Source organism: Amblyomma maculatum, chromosome 9 (assembly GCF_055883805.1).
Source record: "Amblyomma maculatum isolate TAMU_Amacu chromosome 9, ASM5588380v1, whole genome shotgun sequence".
Classification (NCBI taxonomy): domain Eukaryota; kingdom Metazoa; phylum Arthropoda; class Arachnida; order Ixodida; family Ixodidae; genus Amblyomma; species Amblyomma maculatum.
Window position 1 is genome coordinate 17,017,024 of NC_139352.1, and position 25,328 is coordinate 17,042,351.

The window sequence follows — 25,328 nt, forward strand, 5'->3', positions numbered from 1 at the left end:
GTTCCACAAGTTGTCCATTAATCCATTGTAAACAGTGTATAATGTAACAGTCGTTGCAAATTAAGGAAACCAAACAACAAACAAATGCCAGCATCAAGTTAAAGATCAAATCGCGGCATTTTTTTTTTTTTTTTTGCCAATTCGAAATGAGAGACTAGCAAAGCTACCCTCTTCAGCGAATATTCCTGAGCGGAATTTCTTTTGCTTTATTTGAAGGCTTTCCATGTGACGTAGAATGAGTCCAGCTTAAACAGCGCTACTGTTTGTGCTGTCAGCGACATGCTTATTTTATTGTGCTTGGAAAAGGCTGGCATGGAAGAAACATGGAAAAGGCTTGAAGTGCCTACCACAAAACATCACCAGATAAAAAATATGCATATACAGAAAACAAAGCTGTGACAGCTGCAATTGAAATAAAAATGTCAAAAAAGTAGGTGCATCAAGGCACACGTGGAGCATAGAGCACCATGATTACTCTCCATATTTAAATTCTTCAGCAGAAAGAATACGGCAGTTTTCGAGGCAATTTCAAGGTTGCACCAGTCCAGACAGCTTTAGCATCAACAAACGTGCTTAGCACGTGAGCATTAGAGCATACAGTGAGTCTGTGTGCAACCTCCAGATCTGCTCACCGGTGGAAGTCAGCCGGGAATCGGTGTAATGAGACACCGACGATTGAGTCCCCGCTGCCGCAATGTGCCAAAGAGCATCGCTTCCTCACTATGTGAGGGCTCATCTTGCGATAAAGCGCTAAGCGCTTCAAACGAAGACTAAGAAGCGCAATACAATGCTGCAAAAAGACTTCGCACTGCCCGCACGTCGAAGGGGACGAAACCAAAAAAACACGGCTGCAGGGGGATATTAAATCTCACCAAACGGCGACCGAGCACCGACCATCAAGGATGTCGAAATCGCAAAAGGGCTACTTTAATACTTTCGAACTAAATTTATACCCTTTCCCGGCCGCACCAATGCCCGCACCACAGCAGACAGCGATAAGAAACCGTTTCGTGCTTCGCCAGCTTCGTTATCTCCGTTGCCTTGGTTACCTCTGGTTGTCTACTTCGCAAGAACCTAACAAGGCCTGAAAAGTTTCGTCAAGACCGATGCAACATCAAGGGGGCGCGGTAAGAGTGTTGCAAGGTTTAAAACAAAATTAAGATTGTCTTAATGAAATACCTTACCTAATTCACAAGCTAAGTTGTCAAAATGTCTATTCTTTTTATGTTCACTGATACTTTTTAATTTGTAGTAGTATAATTTCTTAACCTGAGTGATTGGCCCCCCGACCTGTGGCTATGCTGCGGTACCCCCAAATCGCTTTTGGGCCCAGCAATGGAGAAAGAATAAATTTTCTTTCTCTATGGCCCAGCCTTCCCCACCACTCTACTTCCGCCATGTGCACGCCAGCTGCGCCAGACTGTAGAGGCGCAGATTTTTGACGCGCCCGTCGTAGCCGACATACCGTGGCCGACGTCGCAGGCTCAGCCAGTCGCGTCGAAAACGTTGGACTATATTGAAAGGGTTGAAAGAAACTAACCAAACTAAGCCGCCCTCATTGACTGGATACAAAATGATCCACCTCTTCAAAACGGCTGCCTACGCTACCTTATACGCAAAATCTCGCCCCACTGCTCCACAGGCTCTTGTCGACGAGATACTCAAGTTCCTGGCATTGAAGGTAACGCAGTCAAATCTCGGCTAATGTTTGCATACCACTCCGCTACAAGTTAGCATTGCTGTTTTGCTGGAAAGAGAAAAACATGAAATGGTGCTTCAGGGCACATGTAGTTGTTCACTTTCTACTCTGAAAATTGTTTCCTTACGGCAGCGGCTATTCACAAGCCGACTTTTTCTTCTGGCCGGTCCTCCGCAGTGTGAAAATGCAGGTAGTTGCAGGTCTGAGCAGTAGTGAGAACACGTAATCTGATCTGCTGTCCATCACGTCCTAGCATGTCAAATCGGCATCAGCGTCCAAGAACGCGTCCATGAAAAATTCAGCACTAACACCACGACCGCCTGCGTGTATTAAGGCGAGAGGCCGCGCAACGTGAAAACTAGCTCGCTCAATGCGCGGCCGCGACGTCCGTTTCCCTGCGCATTCCGGTGGCGCAGTGGTTAGGGCGTGCTCGACTACTGTACCCAAGGATGCGGGATCGAATTCCTGCCTCAGCGGCCGCTTATCGCTGCGGGCGAAAAAGCAAGGTGCCCGTGTGCTGTGCGATGTCAATACACGTTAAAGAACCATAGGTGGTCGAAATTCCCGGAGCCCTCCACTACGGTGGACGTTAAACCCAAGGATGTTATATAGAAGTTGTATATAATCTCCTTCGTTAAACTGAAGCCTTCTAGAACACTAGTTAAACCACACAAACCAAATGGATGGGTGGAATATATAGGACCATCCCCTTTGAAACGATGGGGTAGCAGTTGCTATCATGCTTGTTTTTCTCTATATCTTAATTATTGTTTTAGATGGGTTACTACAATACCATCATTACATTTATTGAATTTTTGTTTCTACATTACTAACATTGTGTCACTACCATCCTGTGGCGCTCGCCACCACGCAACCGACAATTCGATGGCCTCTATACACTCTGCTTCTCTGACGGCGCCCTATCCACTTCGGCTCGTCACCGCGAGGCACGACAGGATTGCCCCGTGTTCCGCTTGCTGTGGAAGCTTACTGCCCATTTCACGATCGAAATAAGGCTTTTGCTTTAATACCGGTCATCTCTGCCATCACTGTGTGCCGTTTGTAAGTGGCCATGAAATACGAGGTACGCGCTGGCCAACAGTACAGGAAGCAGGCATGTCAACTTGCCCATGCTCTGGCCATCAGTCGAATTTTTTAGTCTGCTAATAATATCCCTGCGGCCTTTACCCAAACCCAGCTAGTCCACCAAGCTCTCCTCCACCCTCTACAAGACTTCTTATCGTCTACCTGTGCATACCTCATCACCATGAGCCTGTCCTGCTTTCGCACCTCATTCAACTCCATAGAAACTGACAGATTTTCTTGCCGCCATGAACACGTCATGGCTGATGGCTCCTGCAGCAGTTTCTCCTATTGATCTCCTTGCTAGCGGAAGAATGTTCTAGTGTAATGATCTTCCTCAATTCCTAGCGGTCTTCTCTCACCTGATCTCCGCCTCATCCGCATACTACGAAACGTTCCCTACCCCTACACTTGGTTGCCGATAGGCCCGTGCCTCACACCATCCTGCCTTCTTTTTTTCTACTGCACCACTGCTTGCGCAAACGCTATCATGTCCTCAAGCGGTAATATTTACAAGTCTTGCATACCATCTATGAAACCCCTCTCCCCGTCTTCCACCTTCCACTCAGTGGAACCATACACTCTTCATTAATAAATCGCAGGCTAGTTGTTGGTACATAGTAGAAAGTAGCAGCGCAAAAGAAAGGGGTCACCAGAGAAGACACATAAAGAACAGGACTAGTACTGAACTACCAACTGAATTTTTCTTGAAATGATGATGATGATGTTGGATTTTAATGGCGCAAGGGCGACTCAGGCCAAAGAGCGCTGGTGGGTGTTTATAGTAATCGTTCTTGAAATGCAGGCCACAATTTATACAAGCGAAACCATCACCTGTCCAGTTATCAGTTAAAAGCATGACATTCCATTCAGCATCATCAAAACACCATTTACCTATATCACTGGATGCAAGAAATCAACAATCAGGTCGACGGTGTGCCTTAAAAAGTAGCATGCCATGGTTTTGTTTGTATAAAATGTGGCCTGCATTTCAATAAAAATTGATTTGGTAGCTTAGCACTTTTGCTGTCCTCTGTGTCTTGTCTTGTGTCCCCGTTTATTCTGCGCTGCCACTTTCTATGACGAACCATACACCATTTATCCTTCCAATACAGTCCTTGAGCTTCTACCCCTCACCTGTGTCATAATTTCATTCCTATAGGGGGTATTCACGTGACGTCACAGCTGACGTCAGTATGCAGCCGACGCCATCTTTGCGTCCCATTCTGACTATAAAACTAGTACGGGGTGGCGGTTAGCTTAGCTGTTCGCGCGCGTCCGTTTGCTCTGTCACTCTGCCTTATGCCAGCACCGTTGTTATGAAAACTCAATCGGTATCATGAGTGACAGTTCGATTTATTGGCGAAGTGTGCGCGATGCGGACAGAGACCTGTACGAAGCAAAACTTTGGTACCGACCCGTGTGCAGTCGATATGCGCAACTGCACGGTAAACATCGGCCTGTGCCCACGCATAAATATGTGCGACATTCGTGAATTCCTTGTCCTACGGACGAGCTTCGTCACAAGAAACCAATCGCAAGACTACTGACCATTCGAAGAACGCAACTACGTTGCAAGCGGCTGGGTTAAGAGCTGCGGTTGAAGCAGACGAACTCGCTCTTTGTGCAATTACGTGCGTGCCGTCCAACGTTTATACCAACTAAACCGCTGAGTTTTTGTAGCTGATATTCTGCACAGAAATAGCGTTTGGTAGTATCTTTTATACAAAACTTGTTTGATGTACTTGCCTCAATCGATCAGAAGAATTCGGATGTTCTCATCGTCTGTGGCGGTTAGGAAGCAAAAAAAGCCGCTGCCACAGGCCACAGCGACGATACAGGTGGCGCCACCTCGTTGCCTTGCGGGCTCGAAATCACTTTTTGCAACAAAACTCTTGAAATACAGCGCAGTTTTGGCCAAGCTAAACTTGATTTGTTATTACAGATAAATAAGTTTATAAAGTTCTTCAAACCTTTTGGAAAATAACTCTGCCCGCCTACGTTCCTTCGCCGAATCTGCATGCGGTCTGCTTTGATTAGCAGCCGACACAGACGATGCGAACATCCGATTTCTGATCAAATGAGGCAAGTACGGCAAACACAAAGTTTAGCGAGCCCTCTTTGAAGGATTTTATTGCAGGATAACACGACGAGGAGGTGTTGGCGGCGCGCTGAATGCATCCGCATGACTGGAAGCGATACATTGAAGTGCTGCTGTTTTACCGGAAATGTCTCTTCCAAGCGCGTGAAGAACAGCAGTGTGCGTGAAGAACAGTCGTGCGCGGATAGTGACAATAGCTATTGCTAGGGCACATCCGGAAGATGCCAGTCCAGCCCATTTGACATGCATTTCTCATATTCCATGATACTTGTGCGGTTGAGCCGTCCCAGCCATACGTGACGTCGCATCTCGCTGAGGTGTCTCGTTCGAGTGGAGTTGCTCGTGTGTACTTCCGGAACCTTAAAATGCTTAGGTCATTCGCGCAGCTCTTCAGCTTCCGTTATTTACACTGTGCACGCGTGTATTACAGTCTACGATAGCTCAATAAACAACATATAGCTGCCGATGCCACTGCTTGTAAAACCGCACGACAGCACTTGATACGTATGTTCGCCCTGTTCGTTCCGTGGACCCAAAAGTGCCCCACTGAGCCTCAATTACCCACCATGCACCGCGCACAGCGCGTCAGTTAATACCCCCTATACAATTCCACACTCTCTCTGAAAATCTCTTAAACTCTGGCACCCTCTTCTTCCATTGAACTGCCATAGCAAGGGTCCCAAACATGCGGTCCGCCGTCTCCGAAAACTTCAGCCTTTGTTCTGAAAGTATAGTGCCATTTTCATCTGTCGCTTTTATAACAGTACTTCCTTTCCAGCTTAAATCAACTAAATGTACTAGTCCAGTGCGCATTCTTTTGTGGAAATGATAAGAGGCAATGCAACCTTTATCTGTGTGAACTTGAGATGGACATCATTTTGTTTCAAGAGCGAGGAATGGGAAAACAAGCCCACTCTCATCTCCTAGTCAGCATTTCTTTAGGATAAGTAGCCCTGCTAATAAATGGTGTACCCTCTAATTAGCTCGCTCCAAGCCTACTTGAAGTAACACCCGTCAGGCGTCTACGCAGAATCAAGCACACACTGTTGTTGTTGTTTTTTTGCACAAAAAAATTTAGTTTGTCGTCTGGGAATGAGACGTTTTCATAGATTCTTATTTTTGTTACATATTTTTTTATTTTCCAATGTTTTCATTTTTGTTTTGTTTTTCTTTTAATTTTTTTTCTCACGCCGTTGCCAGCGAGGAAAGGTATTTTCTCAATGCAGCCCACATAACAATACGGGTTTCGGACCTCCTTTGTGTGGGTGAGAGAGAGAGGTAACTTTATTTAAAATGGTTTCAAAAATGTAGCTCTCGCTACAAACCTTCACGGAAGGACTTCTCAGAGAAGTCCAAGAGCCCTCTGGCCTTTCCCTCCAGCCTGGCATGGTCGATCAGCTTACGGTTCACCCGCTCCTATCGCCAGAAGGTTGGGGTGGCCGAGTGAATGGGTGGGACACTGATTATGTGTGGACATTCTATGATGAAGTAGTAAAACATGGGAGGGCTGGCCTCGCAGGTGCTACGATATGAAATGAATGGCGGGATATGAAACAAATGGGCAAAATGAGGGAATGGGATTGAGCTGGTTTGAAGTTGTTTGTGCTTTGTAGGTGGTCTAGCGTGAAGCGCGGAGAAGGGTATATTTTACGGCTCTGCCTGTAGTATGATTTTGCGGTAGTCGAGGGGATTAGTTTGATTGTGAGGCTTTGGCTTTGGGTTGGGGTGGCCATCCATTGGTTCTTAGTAAGTGAAGCCTGATGAGTGTTTATAGTAATCGTTAAGTCAACATGAAGCCACTCTGAGATTACAGGCAATAATCCTGTAATTCTGATCCAGATTGTGAAAGCTGTTACAAAGGGTCTTGGCCTGATGACTATCATCGTCATGGTATGTCAGCTGGTCCACAGCAGCTACACCGAGTGCTTGCAAACCTCTGTGAAGTCTATTCGCCAGTGACTGAAGCCCTCCTCCACATGAAGCATATTACACAGCACTGCTGTCATTTGCATGAGCCCCTTGAGGCACTTCTTCTCCAGACCCAGGATCTCCATCGCTCACACCAATCGCTCCAAGAAATTCAGCTTTACATACTCCTTTCTCTAGTCCAATTATTCCTCTTTGGAGTGCATTCCAACTCCTCGAGTCCAAACTGCCCCCCCCCCCCCCTCCCCTTGTACAACAGCATAGAGCACCCACTGCCCCTTCAAATGCCTCATCGGCCTTCAATCTGCCAACTTCCATATCTTCCACTCTTTAACTAGCGTGCCTGGCTGGGCCAGCACAACTGGGCGACCAAGGAGCCCTGGTGTGAGAGACTGAAGTAGGACTTGCTGGGTGCTTACTTTGTCAACAAATAATATGTGTCTGTCTCTCCCTTTTTCTCAGCTTTCTTACAAAGCCAATGATTTCTACTTCACGTTTGGTGCATGATAGCCTTAGATGCTTATACACTATAAAATACACCACAACACAACTTACTCTCAGCTAATCCTGCTTCTTCCATGTCAGAGCTATACCATGATGAATTATGTTTGTTTCAATCTAGCCTATTGTATCTGGCTGTAACATGCACAAATAAGACATTACATGCTGTTTTAGGGGTTAGAGAGACCACTGCAGATGCAAAGTTGTACTTATGCCTGCTTTGAAAAAAAAAAGAAGGAACACTTAGATCATGGATATAAGTGAAACTTTTTTTACAATGAAACCTAAATGATGAGTTAGCCTTGTGAAGGATTTTATTTATATTCAATGCTCATCACGCCTTATAATTTACAAGGGTTCGTAATTATGTGAAGTGGACATAAGAGCACCCATTTTTTTTAAGGTGTCTGACCGGAATCTAGCTGTCGATGTCGGATGTGGTCCCGGAATGAACACTACTATTTGGGCTCCATATTTTAAAGAAGTGCGGGGCTATGACGTATCTGAAGCCCAAATAATTGAGGCAAAAGCAATCAACAACTTCAAGAATGTTTCTTTCAGGTAGGTATAGTCATCTCTCAGACGTTTGCATTATTCTGAGATATTTTATCCCATGAGTCATTTGTCTGTTGTAATCATCATACTGAACAGCAGTCCAGTGACATTGAACCTTTGCATTACTGAATGAAAAATTAAAATGTCCGAATTTCAGAAAAACATTGAATTATGAAGAAAAAGTGGCCTAATTTATTATTTTGTTACACCTATAGTAGGATACAACTTGAAAAAAAAAAAGCATTTGCGAACTACGCGCAAGGGTGCATAGTCTGTGTACTACTATGCAGAAAAATAAACAGAATCGGTTTTTGATCTTCGAAAATACCAAACAAGCTAGAGGCATTGATATTGTTGTGCTTTTAATTCGATCTGATGGTTAACTTTTTATTTGGATAACCAAAAAAGCCCTAGCAATGGGGTAATTTCTGTCGTGGGGTAATTGTGTGCGTTGGTTACTGCAGACTTAAGTTGTTTCCAACTATAACAAAAAAAAAGGTTCTGCAAACTCAGGGCCAATAAACACTCCCTTTCGATTTCAGCATTTTTATTTCTGTGAGGCAGACCCTATCCTATTGTCTTTCCAACCATGCTTAAAGCTAAGAAACCAAGATATGACCAAAGCGGAGTTCATGGGTCTACTCGGCCCCAGTGAAACACAGGCAGTGATGTCAGTAATTGATTAATATTTTTCATGTTTATAATATTAATTTTCGGTGTTGCATTCTGTGATGTGTTTTGTTCTCATCTCGTGATATGAAGCTCACCAGTAGATTTTTGTTTTGAAACTAAACTTATCCCGACCGAACATATCTAAAGAGCACTGAAGGAAACGCGGGGAATGCAAGAAATTTGTGAAGGAAAGAAAGATATGCTTCTTTCGCAAAATTTAACTTACATTGAGAAATCTCAGGAGGGCTGTGTTCGCCCATGGCGTGTGCAAATGTTACTACCTTATTAGAGTGTATTATTGTCTCTTCCTTGTGGGTTGTATTGCGCTTACGCTCACTTTTTCACCTTAAGAATATCCTGTATCAACCCAGCACTAATCGAAGTTTTACTGATGCAAACGATTGCCAAGCTTGAAACTAGAGAATCTTCTGCAGGTCATCAATATATATATATATATATATATATATATATATATATATATCTGCAAATGTTCCAGTCTTACTTTTCATGATGCCAACACAGCATTTATGCTGGGAGTGACTTATTAAATGTCACATTGCTTTTATTGTGCTGAGCACTAGGGGACATCACTGATAAGAAAACCAGCTCGTTGTGCCTAGTTTGAATTTATCTTCAGTGGGAATGTGATAGAACTGCTTGTGGCGTTTCTCCCATCATCTGTCTACACATCAGCCTTGGCTGCATTATATAATACTTTCCTATAGGCAAGCAAATACTGTTGTCAAATATAGCCATATTGATTAGAATGGACTTCTATTTATCCGTGAATTTGGGCAAATAATTGAAAAATGTGCTGATGAAGATCTTTTACCCATACATGTAAATGAGGACCTTTATGGGCAGATTGCGCCTTTTTATATAAGAGTTTTCTGACCATGGTTACATCATGGTTTGCGTACACTTTTATATTCTCTCGGGTAGGTAGTTGCAGTGCATGTATTGCTCTTTGTTCTGCCTTGCAAACATTTGTTTCCTAGAAAGGAAAGTTTTATCTGCTCTGGATCGGTCCGGAAGTCGGACGCCTTGAGGGCAAGCTTTTAAACGAAACGACGTTGGTGCCCAAAACTTGATTCCTTGAGTGGTTCAATTTACTCATACCATAAAATTGAACTTCCCCTCTTGTTGACCACTTATGACACATGCGATGCAGTGCCTGAACTCACAGATGATCAGGAAACGCGGAATAAGTGCTTCAACTTCTAGGCCATTCTGCAGCATTGCTTTCACTGATACATAGAACATGACAGCAACTTAAGCAGCCATTCAAGTTATCTTAGAAAGGCATAATAGTGAGGCAGCTAGGTCTAAGCATGCTCTGGGGCATTAGGTGCTGCTCAAGTTATAAGATATTGAATATTCATTCTAGATCTGCAAAAAGAAATGCCGACAGAATGTATAGCAGTCTGTCACTCCTCTCATGGAGTAAAAGAAGTGCACCAAAAAGAATAACAAAGTGTAAATATGTACACTTTTTTTTCTTTCCATCATCCAGTGTGTCACCAGCTGAGACCTTTCCCGAAAATGACGAATCCGTACAGTTAGTTACGGTGATGCAGGCGGTCCATTGGTTTGACCTGGATAAGTTCTACAAGGAAGTGACCAGAGTTCTGGTGCCAAACGGCGTCTTGGCACTATGTAGTTACCTCATCCCAAAGCCAGTCAGCAAAAACCAGGAGAGAATGGACAGTATAATACACAATGTGAGTGCATATAACATGTGATGAGCTCTCAGGTTATATGATAGGGGTGGCCTAGAATGTCCGAGTATATTTGCCCTGTATGTAGGAGGAGTTGGCCAAGATTACCAAGCGCTATCACCCGCCCGCCCTCTTTACGCTTGGTATACAGTCTTCTTCCTGGCCACGGGGCACAATTTTTGTCTGGTGCAAAGTTTTTGGAAACATGTGTCCATGACCCTAAGTTGTGGAAACAAGGCAGTTCGGTCATGCTGGCCTCTGGTCAGATTTACCTCGCTCCTTTAAAAAACTATCATCATCACTTTTCGGGCAGTGTCCTCTTTTATTTCCCTTCATATTTTGTCGAGGTGTTGTGGTGATGATAGAATAAGAATGTTTGTTAGTTTGGCAAATGTTTACTGAATCCAAGTGAACAAAAAGCACATATTTAGGGTACTTTGTCATTTTAAGCATGAAATCCTTCCACTTGGCATTTAGGGTTGTTGAGGAGCTAATTGCAGCATACTGTGAGCAACGTTTGAAATATGAGTGTGTTTGCGTGACCGTATCAGTGTGTCTGCGTGACCTAGGGATAACGTGAATGCAAAGATCTTGGCAGGCTGATTCTGATATCATCCTCCCATGTGAGAGAGGCCCGAGTTGGCAGCGCCTGCCAAACTATAGTGCCCTGTGTTTGGTTGCGACCTCAATGACGACATCCCCACCTCAGCCAATCAGAGCGCAGCAAGAGCGTGACACTTTTGCTGACAACAACGATGAGCCATTAAAGGCATTCGCCTTAAAACAGCTTTGAAAGAAGGTAATATGGCAGCAGTCCTGGTGCCATGCGGCTCAGAGAAGGCAGAATTTTTTTGTCTCAAATGCTACTAATGCCATGGTGAAACGATGCCTTTTTGTGTCTTCTATAGACGACTGAACGACTTTGCTTCATGGTTGTCATCTTTCGACAATGCCTCACATTGTAATCTTCGCCATCAATACTCAGCAGCCGGGCTTTGTATACGACGCCTTTGTCTGGCAGTGTTGAACTCAAAGAGCGACCGCAGTTTGCAAGGTTATTCGCAGACGAGGAAACTTCGAACAGCATTGATCGCAACCAGTCGCAACCAATCAAACTCGGCTACGGTCGCAGAAGAGTGAAATTATTAATAGCCTTGGCACCATCAGCTGATGCCGCACCGGCATAGTTGTTTTGCCTAAAAACCAGTTTGGATCCGGAAAGCACTTTTTTGGCTGTAGATGAGGCTAAAACTGTTTAAAAGGTTTTTTATGTATATTGCGAGCTCTTCATTCTTTGTTATTATTAGAATAAAGTCAACATCAATAGTTACTAATTATTGAAAAAATAAATTTTCTTCAAAAATAAACTTGTTTAACCAGCCTTTGTTGAGGAAAGACAAGGCAAAGCATTTGGGCACCTTTTACTGTGTCATTGGCTGTTTTCTTGAAACGTCAGGCATTGACATGGGAATGTTCACGTTGTCATCACCACGTACGAAATTTTTATATCATTTCGAATAGAATGAAATTGATTTGGATATTCTTATAGTATTCCACCCCTGGATGCACATTAGCCTTCCTAAGCCTAATTGAGCATGTTAGGCTTAGTTAAGCGCAATGGGCCTAGCTAAACCTCAAGGTTTTTAAGCTCACAATACAGTTGTGTGTCGCTGTCTGAGCGCACATTGGCCGCATTTACACAATCCTAAGCTTAACTGAGCCTGATTAAGAATAGGCAAGCTTTATAGGCGTGACTTTATTTGTGTGAAACACAGCTTTCATGTGTAAAACTTGCGCTTATGTCATGCGATATGTACTAGGCTTGTGCTGAAAAGCCATGGCCATACCCCATTTCATCAAATTCTTGCCGCCGTAAACATTTAGGTGGCACTGTTATGCAATGCGACAGCCACTAAACTACAGAACTGATACGGGTTCACCAGGGTAGATGGCGCCTCCGTATTCTAGAGCATCATCGTCAGACTGCATCTATGTTAAGGTTGAGTCGAAAGAGATGCTGGAAAAGTGGGAGAGGCCTTGTATGGAGTGTATATGGCATACATAGTGTTAGTTGATCGATCGCGGTGATGAGATTGGTTGACTGATGAATTAATGAGTAGTGATTGGTGATTACTGAATAAAACCAGCATGGCGTAGACAAATAAGATTATTTGTGTATCATTGAATTTGAACACGTGCGATGACCTGTGGCTGGTACTAGTGCGAAAATGTCATCTGACAAGTACTGGATGCATGTAATAGTGCGGCAGCTTCGTTTCTTTTGATGTCTTGTGATGGTGGTGCTTGACGCCCAGGGAGGATTCATTAGACATATTTCGAGAAGGCGAAGAAGAAAGCTCGGTATGAGGCAACTAGACAGTTGAAACGAAGACAGGATGCCCAGGTATGAATATTAGAAATGTAAGCGAAGTGCCGTTAATGTGCAGAGGAAGCAGAGATGGAACATCACGTAGCTGTTGTCGATCGGAAATGCAGGGCTAACGCTATGTTGGTCCTTAAAGTCAAAAACACCGACCTGAAACGTCAATGTCATTTAATAATAGGCAATGAAGTGGGTGTGATCAAAGTAGCATCAGAGTAGCAACCAATAAGGCATTGAGTGCGCTCACTGTTGTATCTGCTCTTAATGTGAAGCTTAAGCTTCTTCCTAATATTTTTTTTTTTTTTTTTTTTTTTTTTTTTTTTTTTTTTTTTTTTTTTTTTCCCCTTCATGGATCACTGCCTTGTCGTGGCGGAGGGGCTTGCGAAACTCGATGAAGTCGTGAGCTCTGCTGTGTAGGGCCACCCAAGATAGACAGGTCACGGCAGAGAGTACTGACAAAATGTGATTCACTGGAGAAGGTAATGGCAACCCACTCCAGTATTTCCTGCCAAGAAAACCCTATGGCCAGTCACAATACCATTATCGATATGGCGCCGGAAGATGAGCCCCCCAGGTTGGAAGGCGTCCCACATGTTACTGGGGATGAACAAAGGGCGATTCCTAGTAGCTCCAGGACGAATGAAGCGGCTGGGCTAAAGCCAAAAGGACGCTCAGTTGTGGATGTGTCGGGAAGCGACCGGAAAGTCCGATGTTGCAAGGAGATATATCACATAGCAACATGGAATGTAAGATCTATGACGCAAGGTAAACTGGATATCGTCAAGCGAGAAATGGACAGATTGAACATTGATATCTTGGGTATCAGCGAGCTCAAGTGGACCGGAATGGGAGAATTTAACTGCGGCGACCATTATGTCTTTTATTGTGGGCACGAATCCAAGAGAAGGAATGGGGTCGCTCTCATAGTAAACAGAAGAATGGGCAAAGCAGTGCTAGGGTACAACCCCAAAAACGACCGAATGATTTCACTTCGGATCCAAGGTCACCCTTTCAACATAACAGTTATCCAAGTCTATGCACCGACCACTGCTGCTGAAGAAGCTGACGTTGAGAGATTTTATGCGGACCTACAATGCCTTTTAGACCGCACCCCATCATCAGACGTCGTTTTTCTCATAGGAGACTGGAATGCTAAGGTCGGGAGTGAAGAAATATCCGGAATTACAGGCAAGTTCGGTCTTGGTGAGCCAAATGAAGCTGGGCAGAGGCTAGTAGAGTTCTGTCAAGAAAACAACCTGACCATAGCGAATACTCATTTTCAACAGCACAAGAGGCGCCTGTACACATGGATTTCACCGGACGGTCTGTACAGGAATCAGATCGATTATATTATTTGCCGGCAGAGATGGAGAAGCGCTATACAAGCAGTAAAAACAAGGCCTGGGGCCGATTGTGGCACCGATCATCAGCTTCTTGTTGCCAAAATTAAGCTTCGATTGAGGAAAGCGCAGAAAACTAGAAGGCCTTTCAGGTATGATCTGGATCAGATTCCATTAGAATATGCTGTGGAAGTGAGGAATCGATTTCAAGAATTAGATCTAGAAGACAAAGAGCCCGAAGAGATGTGGACTGATGTTCGTGATATAATACAAGAAGTTGCTACTAAGGTAGTTCCAAAGCAAAAGAAATGCAAAAAAGCAAACTGGTTATCTGAAGAGGCTTTGCAAATAGCTGAGGAAAGGAGGATGGCAAAAGGTATGGGGGAAAGAGAAAGATACAAGGTGCTCAATGCGGATTTTCAGAAAATAGCAAGGAGAGATAAGAATGCCTTCCTGAACATACAGTGTCAAGCAGTTGAGGACAACAGCCAATTAAGGAACACAAGAGCTCTGTATAAGACAATCAAACATATCAAAGGAAGCTTCTGTGCTAAGCTGGGCGTGATAAAGGACAAACGAGGCAAGGACCTCACTGAAGCCTCAGAGATAAAGAAGAGGTGGCAGGAATACACAGAAGAACTGTACAAGAAGGACCCGGATGTGCAAACCCAACATAGGACGGTTGTGATTTCTGATCTCGAGCCGGGCATCCTGAAGAGTGAAGTTGAATGGGCCTTAGCCAGCCTTGCTAAGAACAAAGCTAGCGGAATTGATGGTATTCCAGCTGAGTTGCTTCAAAACCTCAACCACGACGCTGTTAACACACTGCATACATTATGTCAAAAGATTTGGACAACCCTGCAGTGGCCACAGGATTGGAGGAGGTCAGTTTACGTCCCCATTCCAAAGAAAGGCAGTGCCAAAGATTGTTCCAACTACCGCACGATCGCGCTTATTTCGCATGCTAGCAAGGTGATGTTAAAAATCCTGCAAGGTAGGCTACAGCAGTATGTGGATCGGGAGCTTCCGGACGTGCAAGCTGGGTTTCGCAAGGGCAGAGGAACTAGAGACCAAATTGCCAACCTTCGCTGGATCATGGAAAAAGCAAGAGAGTTCCAGAAACCCATTTACTTATGCTTTATTGATTATGCGAAAGCGTTTGACTGCGTAGATCACAGCAGATTGTGGCAAGCTCTCCAAGAGATGGGAGTTCCAATTCACCTCATCTGTCTCCTCAGGAACCTTTATGAAGGGCAAGAGGCCACAGTCAGAACTGGGCATGGTCTTACTGATTGGTTTCCGATTGAGAAAGGGGTGAGGCAAGGCTGCATACTGTCGCCCTGCCTATTTAACCTATATGCAGAGTGCATCATGAGGAAGGCTGGTCTGGACGAGTCTTCAGCTGGAGTGAAGATTGCTGGAAAACGTATCAACAACCTTAGATATGCGGATGATACCACTTTAATGGCAGAAAGTGAAGTGGAACTCAAGAGACTTCTGATGCGCGTACAAGAAGAGAGTGAGAAGTTTGGGCTTAAACTGAACATTAAAAAGACGAAGATCATGGCGTCTTGCCCTATCAAGTCCTGGAGCATCAATGGACAAGAAGTGGAAGCTGTGACAGATTTTCTATTCTTGGGCGCCAAGATTACCTCGGAAGGAGACTGCAGCCATGAAATTAGGAGACGCCTGCTTCTGGGAAAGAGAGCAATGGTTAGCCTTGACCGCCTAGTAAAGAGCAGAGACATTAGTCTACCAACCAAGATCCGTATAACCCGTGCTATGGTCTTTCCAGTTGTGATGTATGGATGCGAGAGTTGGACTGTGAAAAAGGCTGACCGCCGAAGAATTGACGCGTTTGAATTGTGGTGCTGGCGAAGACTCTTAAGAGTTCCTTGGACTGCCAGAAGATCAAATCAGTCGATATTGTCGACCATAAACCCTGACTGCTCATTGGAGGGTCAAATTCTAAAGTTAAAGCTCAGCTACTTTGGTCATCTGATGAGAAGAGAGGAGTCGCTGGAGAAAGATTTGATGTTGGGAAAGGTTGAGGGTCGCCGGAGAAGGGGTAGGCAGCGAACGCGATGGTTAGATGGCATTCTCGAGGCATTGCAGATGAAGCTATGTGATGTTAAGAAGATAGTGAGAGACCGGAAAGCGTGGCGTGACATGGTCCATAGGGTCACGAAGAGTCGGACACGACTGAACGCCTGAACTGAACTGAATATTTTTTTACCTTGCTTGACAGGATTTTTACAATGGTGTGCCAGATGGCTACTGGTCTCCGGCTAAAGGCATCATTGACGGCTTGTACAGAAATATTCATCCAGCATATGAGGACCATGTTCGGTAAGTTTTTACGCGCTTGTTTTGTAATAAATGGTGCACAAAATAAGGGGGGGGGGGGGGGGGCACTTTTAGCTTGGAAAGCAAATAATGCATGCATTTATATAATGTTCCAGCAAAGAGCTGGTAGAGGGATGCGTGTTGACCCTCTCATTCTTACAGATGTAATATTGTCATGTGGTGGTGACAATGCCGAAATCAACGGAGGATGAGAAAGGTTCCATTGAAATGAACTCTTTATTGGGCTGACTTGCGACCGCAAAAGAACTAAGCAACTCGGCAGCGGCGATAAGAGGAAATGTGCTAGTGCATCATGGGACTGAGAATACCCGCTGCTTACGGTAGTGCTCAATTTCAAATTGGCGCAGAAACATCTAGATTAACCAGAAAGGATACTGCAAAAATCTGGAACACGGAAACTGTTGTGCTCGCCTGCAAACATTCCAGAGTAATATCGGCCTATCTTGCGCTACAAAGAAACTGGTAAAGGCCTGTTTTGTGATACTGAGCATAAACAAACAAAGAGCGAAATTGCATGTGCGCTGCAATCACAGTGATAAGGCTGCATGCCGGCGGCCGTTGAAAAGAACAAAACAAAGATGTGTAATCTTAGCGGCACTACTCTCCGCTTAAAGCATTGCCTGGATGCTTCTGAAAAAAAAAATAGAGGAAGGTAAGCATAAACAGAAATTAAAGCATCAAGTGCATTTAGCTCGCATAATGCAGTTTCAGATGCACAACATGCACGATTTTTGGGGCGCGCACTACAAAGAAAATGATAAAGGCCTGTTTTGTGACACTGAGCATAAACAAAGGGCACACAGTTGTTTCGTGCCCTGCAATCACAGTGATGCCGACGGCTGTTGAAAACAACAAATAAAGATTTCCTTCGCGGCAGTATGAACACATACTTATCCTGTTCTAAAAATCAGCCAATTTGTGTAGTTAATCAAATGCAAAGTAGGTTGGCTAGCATGGCTTTGCCAGGTTCAAGGGTCAACTGCCCCTAAATTTTACTTTAGTTGCAATGCCTGTTAATTTGATCGGTAAGTACTAAAATTAATTGTAGAAATATTGGATGCTTCGGAAAGTAGTTCTATAGTTACAAGCATTTTAAATGTTGAGTAACAGATGAAGTGTGCACCTGGCGGAGTGTCACGGGATTAGGGCAACTTCTGGATATGACATATAAATGGGCTATCAGGAACCATCCTTAAGCTGGGCCCAATGTGTGCGAATGGAATATGGATGGAATGCAGTAAAAATCTAGAGGCTGAAACTTAGCTTGGAGATCCTGTTACAGAAGTGGCTCGACAATGCTTCCACAAACAAATATGATTTCCAGATTCGAATAGCCGACAGCTCTGCCTGGGCAAATTATGGCTGTGAAGCGACAGTTGACCATCTTCTGTGTAAATGACTTGCTTTTGTGAGTGAAAGACAAGCGACGTTGTGCTCTGGACTGCCTCGAGGCTCGTACTTTAGTGGAGGATAAGGTCCTTGGTCCGTGGCCACAACAGTCGACTGCTTTCAAAGCATACAATGCGCTGTTTTGTTACCTGGCAGGCACTGGCTTGAGTGGCAAATTGTGACTGTGCTCCTTGTACCTTTTCTACAGACATCATGTCATCACGCTTGAAAAGAACATGACTTCCATTTCATAGATTTGTTATGGTCTTTTTCTGAATCTCTGACCTGCCTACCTGAACCATTCATGACGGTCGTTTCACATCTACCGGCACATTTTTCAGATTGCGGGCCCCAGTGTTTAAAAGTGCTTTGCCCCTCTCTTCCCAGGATAGACTGCATCGAGAGCCGCAGAGTAGTAACAGTGGCTGATTACGTCAACTACACTAAAACATGGTCAGCATATCAGCACTGCCTAAAGGCGAATCCTTCAAAAGCAGAGGAAATGACACGTAAGCTGACGTCCATGTGAGTTTATGCAAAGGCATTTTTTTTTTTTTTTGCTCCACTGCGGAATATCAGGGCACATTACCTCTCCCTGCTGCGGGGAAAACGACCGTTTTTTTTTTTTAAATTTCGAGTCTCATTTTTTTTTCTTGAAAACGTGTAAGATTTAATATTTTATATATCTCATGAAATGGAAACTTAATAAACACCAGGCGTACAAGATTGAGCAACGAAATATGGATCCAAACACAAATTTTTATTTGCCAAGATTTTACGAAAGAATTGAATAAAACTTGTAAACGTACTTTTGTATCTGAAAAGCAATAAATTTCAAAAAAGTTTTTCTGAATATGCGAAATGTTTGGCCATTATTGTTTGGCTGTGAGAAAATGGGACTTTTAGGTTGAACAGTATTTTTGTGAACATAATGACTGGACACGCAAAACAAAGGCCAGCTACGAAAATGACATAAGCTGGCTCATGGACGATGGCGTTGCAGCCTACTTTCCATCATCGTCACTGTTGTAACTAAATTTTGATGGTAAAAGTAGCATATCCAGAATCATTACTGCTCAGTGTGTCAATACAATCAATCACAGACTGTGCAAAGTTGCGAGATTTGCAATGTTTCCAGGCTGGCCATTTGTATTCCTGACAAGGACGCGACCAAAAACAATGAAACGAGAAGAAAGAAAGTAATATTAAAAACGAAATTTCTGTTGTCTGATTACATTTCAGTTCGTGCAGCGTGTTACAAGCAATGAGATAGGCTCTGAAATCGGCGGGGAAGTTATTGTTAGGGGAAGTCAATGAGCTTGCGATGCAGAGCTTGTTGTTTTTTCTCTTTAATTTAGTTGCATGAATTGAAAGAGCGTGAGGGAGAAAATGTGAGTTGAAGAAAATTGCAAGACCTGAACTTTGTACCTTTGATTTCTGCATCATTGTTGCATGCTTTGAAAGGGTCCTGTTGGTGTAGCATGACTCTTAAAGTGTCCATTTGCAACAAACAGCTTCAAAGATTCTTTTTACAGAACTAACCCTGTTATTCAACTGTTGGTGCAACAACATCTTCAGGTGTTAGGACGTAAGGCTATGAAAGTTACATTCCAGTTATTGAAAACCTAGTAAGCACATGCTTCCACCTGTGTTTATGTGAAGCGTATTGTGTATTACCATTTTCTTCCTTTTCTGTACCTTTAGCATTAGATCTGTGCGAGCACTACATTATGCGAAATATTTAAAAAATAATTGTATGAATAACAAAACAGTGTCATTTAATCAGGAAAAAAAAAGACTTCACTTCTACAAACATTCACCTTGTTCCACATGCAGCCGCACTTGCATATGAAATCAGAATGGGCTTAGCTTTGACAGGCCCTATGTTCACCACAAGCACTTCAACAATTCGCCACAGGCACTTCAACAATTCTGAATGCGATGATGATACTATTAAATTGAGCGATGCTGTAATCCGCACTGAATTGGATTTGGTGTCACATGGCAGCGAAAAAACAAATTGGCCGCGGTTTAACTTTGAGTAACCGATCGAGCGATGCGAAAGCACTATTTATTGGCATGATTTGGCATGGTTAAAACAAGTTAATTCTTATTTTCAGTGCATAATTTCACTAGTAAATTTCCAGAATTGAAATGCATGAAATGTGTCATTCCTTTGTGCAGCATCCTTTTATACTACTGTTCTGAATCAATTACTTTACCAAATATGTCAGTAAAAAGCTGTGCAGCGATCCACTTAGTAATTTATAATTACTAATTTTTCTTTGTGATACGTTTCACCTTTATTATGCCCGGCAACGTCTCTTTGTTTCAGAAGAACTGTGATGCTTTGATCATGTCCAATAGAAAGTAAGCTCAGTGACTCAACATGATTTGTGTGATAAAATGCGAAATTCACGAAGAATGATTTGGAGTGATGGGATATCACGCAGTTCTTGTGATGTCATACAACAACCGGATGATACCGAATGAGATGGACGTTCAGTATCACACAGGGTATATGATATCAATTCCAGTTGTACGAGAGTTGAATGAGACAGGTGACATACAATGTCGCATGACTGGTACTACAACACAATTTATGTGATCTCGAACAAACCATTTCATTTTTGAATGAGATCACTCAAAAATATCACATCACATATATTTTTCAGATCATACACATCATTCAGATATCACATTTCTAAAACAGTTTTTTCTATAGGGTGACCCTTTTCTTTTGTCTCTTTTTTTACCTTCATGAGGTTTTGCTTCTCTCTATAATGTTACGGACGAGGAAGAAGCAGGCAGTTGTGTGGGCAGGAGTACTCGCTCTAGGCCCGCCGCGATTCATTGTCTTCTCAGTCATCAGTCTCTTTGTTCTCTTGTGTTCATCAGCTTGTCACCCCGTAACATTTTGGTTGGAGCTGTGGAGTATGTCAGCATCACTCGTCATCCTGACCCGGAGCTTCGACGCCCTATGTCTGCTTGCGCCGTCAGCAGCGGAATTCATAGAGCGAATTGCTTGGCTGATCCCCATCCTGCCGGACCAGACGCGACCTTGCCGTTCCTCCGCCCAGTTCCCCGCCTTGACCACAAGACACGATGGAGAGACCAAATCATCCCACTAACCAGAGGCGCCACACACATGACCACAGGAGGATAGCACGAGAGACCCTACTGACCAAAAGGCCTCACCGACCCAAGAGGACACCACATATGCGGACATACCCCCCCCCCCCCCCCGCCTATGCCATGCGGTGCGTGCCTGTGCTTCGGCTATTAGCTCCTGGCAACCTGTGGCCCGAAAGCGTCCTGGACCAGGTTTCATTCACGCCCGAGTGAATTATCTTAAGCGTGCAGTGGAACGCATTCCGAGAACTGTCTATGTGGATGCCGCTCTATACAAGCATACATCGAACGCAGCAGCAGCCGTGGTGATGGGCTCTGCGTACACAGAAGTCTCCAGCTTGTCCATCCCGCACGGTACTATCACAGAAGCGGAAGTGGCGGCGATCGTGCTGGCCATTACCTACGGAGACGCGACCAATCGAGAGCTTCACGTAATCACCGACTCACAAGCGGCGTGTCGGCTCCTTCTTGCAGGCAGAATACCTACAAAATTAGCTCGCTTCACAACTAACCCATTGGCTACAAACTCACAGCTCAAACATCAGATCACTTGGGTTCCGGGGCACTCTGGATTGGAAGGTAATGAGGTCGCGGATAGGTTAGGTCGAGGTCACACAAACCGAGCGGTCACCAATCCCGATCTCACAACCAGCATTCCTGTCCCAGCGACTTACGGCGCGTGACTTAAGTACCTACGAGAACAACGTAGGACTTATCCCCCTCCACACAAGGGACTAAATGCACAAGAAACGCGGGAATGGAGACAGCTCCAAACCAACACTTACCCCGACCTACATCAATACAACATAATGTTCCCAGAACACTACACAGACATATGCCCTTGGTGCAACGACCAGCCCACCGCCTACCACGTCACATGGGGGTGCACAGGCCCCAAACCTCCTCACATAAACATGCACCATTCGGAGGCGCAGTGGGAGGCCACTCTGCAATGCTCTTATCTAGAGACCCAGCGTAGGCTGGTAACTCAGGCAAGAGCGGCAGCCCAGGCCACTGGGGTCTTGAAATGAAGACTCCACTCACTGCCCCCCTCCCCCTTTTTTTCTTTTCTTTTTCTTTTTGAAATAAAGTTTTCTCTCTCTCTCTCTCTCTCTCTCTCTCCCCCCTCTCTCTCTCTCTCTCTCTCTCTCTCTCTCTCTCTCTCTCTCTCTCTCTCTCTCTCTCTCGGGCAGTCATCATGGTGTCAAGCCGTTGTCTTCTTCCTTCTTCCGGTTATCCATCCAGTTGTGCCCATCGCCGTGCCATGAATCTCATCGTCATCGACAAACTTCCTCGTCCACTATCGAGACGATCGCTCGGTGGCCCCGGGTAATGTTACAGACGAGGAAGAAGCGGGCAGGAGCGCTCGCGCTAGGCCCGCTCACAATCATCTCACAGTCATCGGTCATCATCTCTGTTCTCCTGTGTTCATCGCCTTGCCGCCCCGTAACAATATATATATATATATATATATATATATATATATATATATATATATGTGCGTGTGTTTATATATATTGCCACCTAGAGTTGCCAGGTGGCGCATGACTAGTGAAGGAGGTCGTAGTTAAAAAGGACGACGAAGTGTCGCTTGCGGGTTTGCGTCTGTGCTGCTCGCTGCTGTTGTGTCGGAGCTAACCCCTTGCTATTTTTGATATCCTCAATCACGTTGTACGTGACAATATATATATATATATATATATATATATATATATATATATATATATATATATATATATATATATATATATATATATATATATATATATATATATCCGATGTGTGCAAATAGCACCTTTTCTTAGTACCTATGTTCAGTGACGTTATAAAAACTTTGTTAATAAACCTGAAGTGATGTCCTGTAAATAAGTGATGACCTGTAAATAAAGCCCTGTCAAGCTTGAGTTTTCCTAAGTATGAGGCACATGTTTAGTCAGGTTAATTTTAGGCAATCACAATATTTCGTCCCATCTGTTTTATGCCAGACTTTTCCTAGAACTTCTTTTTCCTCTATAGAGTATTAATCAAGTAGGTTAAACTTTTCTTAATAGTATTAACCTTTTCTTAATAGTATATATGCTTTGAAAATCACAATTGGGATAAATTTTATTATTGTACTAAATTACATGCAGTGCATTACCTTGGCATAACCATGTGATATATATTTTTCTTCAATAACAGATTAATGGAAGACGCTGGCAAAGTTGGAGAAGATCCGGAAAAGACGAGCCTTGAAGTCAAGACACAATTTTTCATGATTCTGGCTAGGAAACCCGGATCATAAAGAATAGATTGAAACTGTGCAGTTTTTATCTTTGCCTACCTTTGTTTTTTACTGGCATGCATGTATGCCAAAGCTAGTTAATTAAAACATATTTAGCCTGACGTGTGTGCCGCAAATTGTTTTCCTTTGCTGACAGTCAAGTTGCCTCAAACATATGCTACATTAGTTGCAATAATTTGGGATTTCCTGCAGTGGTTTCCTTCACTGTCAGTACTACACAACATAATCATTTTTTAAGCTGGTTGCATCATATACCAGGCCCTTAGCAAAGGTGTTGGAGCAGTGACCTCCAACCAACATATAGTCACGGAATTTTGTTTATGAAAAAATTATATTAGCCAGAAGTATTCAAAAAGCAATTGTAAAATAATGTCTACTTGAAACCTTTTTTGTTATCAAAGGTGCAGTGTTGAGACTGCTGTTGAGCAGTCCTTTGTATTTGAAATGGAGTAATAACCCTTTGGCTTCAGCGCTTCCGTTTCTGTATCCTGTTTTCAATATACTAAATAAAGATTATTATTATTATTATTATTATTATTATTATTATTATTATTATTATTATTATTATTATTATTATTATTATTATTATTATTATTATTATTATTATTATTATTATTATTATTATTATTATTATTATCTCACACACTATGTTGCCACCAAATATGTCCAAATTACTCATCACACAGAAGACCTTGAGCTATGAAATAACATGCATATATATTGCTTCCCTGTCTGCACAAACATGATAGCAATATTTGATGCCATGTTAACTTGCAGCTTTACTTCTGATCATTCATCTCATCATGCTTGTGCGAAGGGGTGTACGAGCATTTGAAATTTCGAAAATGAATCGAATATGTTCGTTATTCAATTTCAAAAACTTATATTCTAAATTTTCAAACACTCAGAAACTACTGAATACAGTTCCGAATAATCAAACACTACCAAATTACCTAAAGTATTTGGATACAGTAAATATTATTAACTTGATCCTTATGAATTAGAAATATTTGTACTAGAACTGTGGTCCCGGCCAACAATTCTATAAGTCTATGGCTTCAGATGCCATATTTGAGCATGTCTTGGTGCAAACTGGTTATTCGAATGGCAATCGCGTCGATGTACAACGCACATTGCTAGTGATCAAATTATAACTAACCGAACTTGAAATACATAGAACAGTGGAGACTGTGCACTTCGTGTACGTATGGCAGGCACCACGATGATCTAGAGTTAGCTATTTTCGATGTAAGTGTATGATCCGCTGAGTTGCCTTAGTCGTTAAGGCGCTCTCCCTGTCCCCGGCGGTCTCTTTTCAATGAAGGTGAAAAGCAAAGTGCCCATGTGCTGTGCAATGTCAGTGCACGGTAAAGAACCCCAGCTGGTCGAAAGTTTCGGAACCTTCCACTACAGCGTCTATCACAGCCTAAGTCGCTTTGGAGGTTAAACCCTACAAACCAAACCAAGGGCATGGTAAGACTCTGTCGCATAGTTTGGGTTTTGCTTCCTTTACCTTCACGTCTTCCTGCGGCTGCGATCGGCCATGTGTATCAGCCAATCGTGGCGTTTGTTACGGTGCTAAATGCGTCACTGCTCTTTTTTTTTTTATTTTGAGATGGTGCCACACTGTTCTGCACCTACACACATAACCCTTGTGTGCATACACATGCTGCTTCCAACATGCTGAAATTTCTTGCTTGTCACGCAGGTTCTGCTGTGAAGCATCTTTATAACAAGGCAGTGCAGTTTTGTGAAGAACGTGGACTATACTACTGTGTTGCACTGCAAAAGGGGAAAGGGGGACGGAGGTTTTCACGATTTCATATACGTTTTTCGAAGTTCCTGACAGTGCGCGCAATGTGAAGTGCTTGACTAAAACCAAGAAAACATTGTCATTCTCATTTTCACTTTAATAACTTAAACACCCTCGTTAGAGGGTATTGCATAAGGGGTGGGGCACGCAAATTAAAAACAATAAGTATAGTTGAAGTAAGTTATACAAATATAAGATTTTCACTGGGCAAGTACACACATGATTTTTTAAAGAAACAAAGATGGGCATGTGACAGCCGCCAGTTCTAGGGGAAGCCGTTGCAGTCGTTGGCAGTCCGGGGGAAGAATGATGAAGAAACTAGAAGTGCGGGCGCGAGGTCTTGACGCTTGCTGCTGATTGCCGAT

At 43.4% G+C, this 25,328-nt stretch overlaps 1 protein-coding gene across 2 annotated transcripts; it reads left to right on the forward strand.

Annotated features, from left to right (window-relative positions):
* Positions 1–1,389: 1,389 nt before the first annotated feature.
* Positions 1,390–23,249, forward strand: LOC146178437 (putative methyltransferase DDB_G0268948). 2 transcript variants are annotated; one of them, XM_084579756.1, is made up of 6 exons: positions 1,390–1,681; positions 7,714–7,871; positions 10,051–10,258; positions 16,227–16,327; positions 18,122–18,243; positions 23,048–23,249. In XM_084579756.1, exons 1-6 carry the CDS (start codon positions 1,574–1,576, stop codon positions 23,050–23,052), a joined length of 702 nt encoding a protein of 233 aa, XP_084435882.1. In that variant the 5' UTR covers positions 1,390–1,573; the 3' UTR covers positions 23,053–23,249. The 2 variants fall into 2 exon arrangements, with proteins under 2 accessions (XP_084435882.1, XP_084435881.1); XM_084579755.1 differs by having other exon boundaries at positions 1,391–1,681; positions 18,122–18,259.
* Positions 23,250–25,328: the final 2,079 nt, after the last annotated feature.

What these genes read in the sequence shown, in the direction of transcription:
- LOC146178437 (XM_084579755.1), top strand. Translation starts at nt 1,574, where the DNA reads ATGATCCACCTCTTCAAAACGGCTGCCTACGCTACCTTATACGCAAAA. An exon ending in TCAAGTTCCTGGCATTGAAG is followed by an intron (nt 1,682 to 7,713) that starts GTAACGCAGTCA and finishes ATTTTTTTTAAG; the next exon opens with GTGTCTGACCGGAATCTAGC. An exon ending in ACACGTAAGCTGACGTCCAT is followed by an intron (nt 18,260 to 23,047) that starts GTGAGTTTATGC and finishes CTTCAATAACAG; the next exon opens with ATTAATGGAAGACGCTGGCA.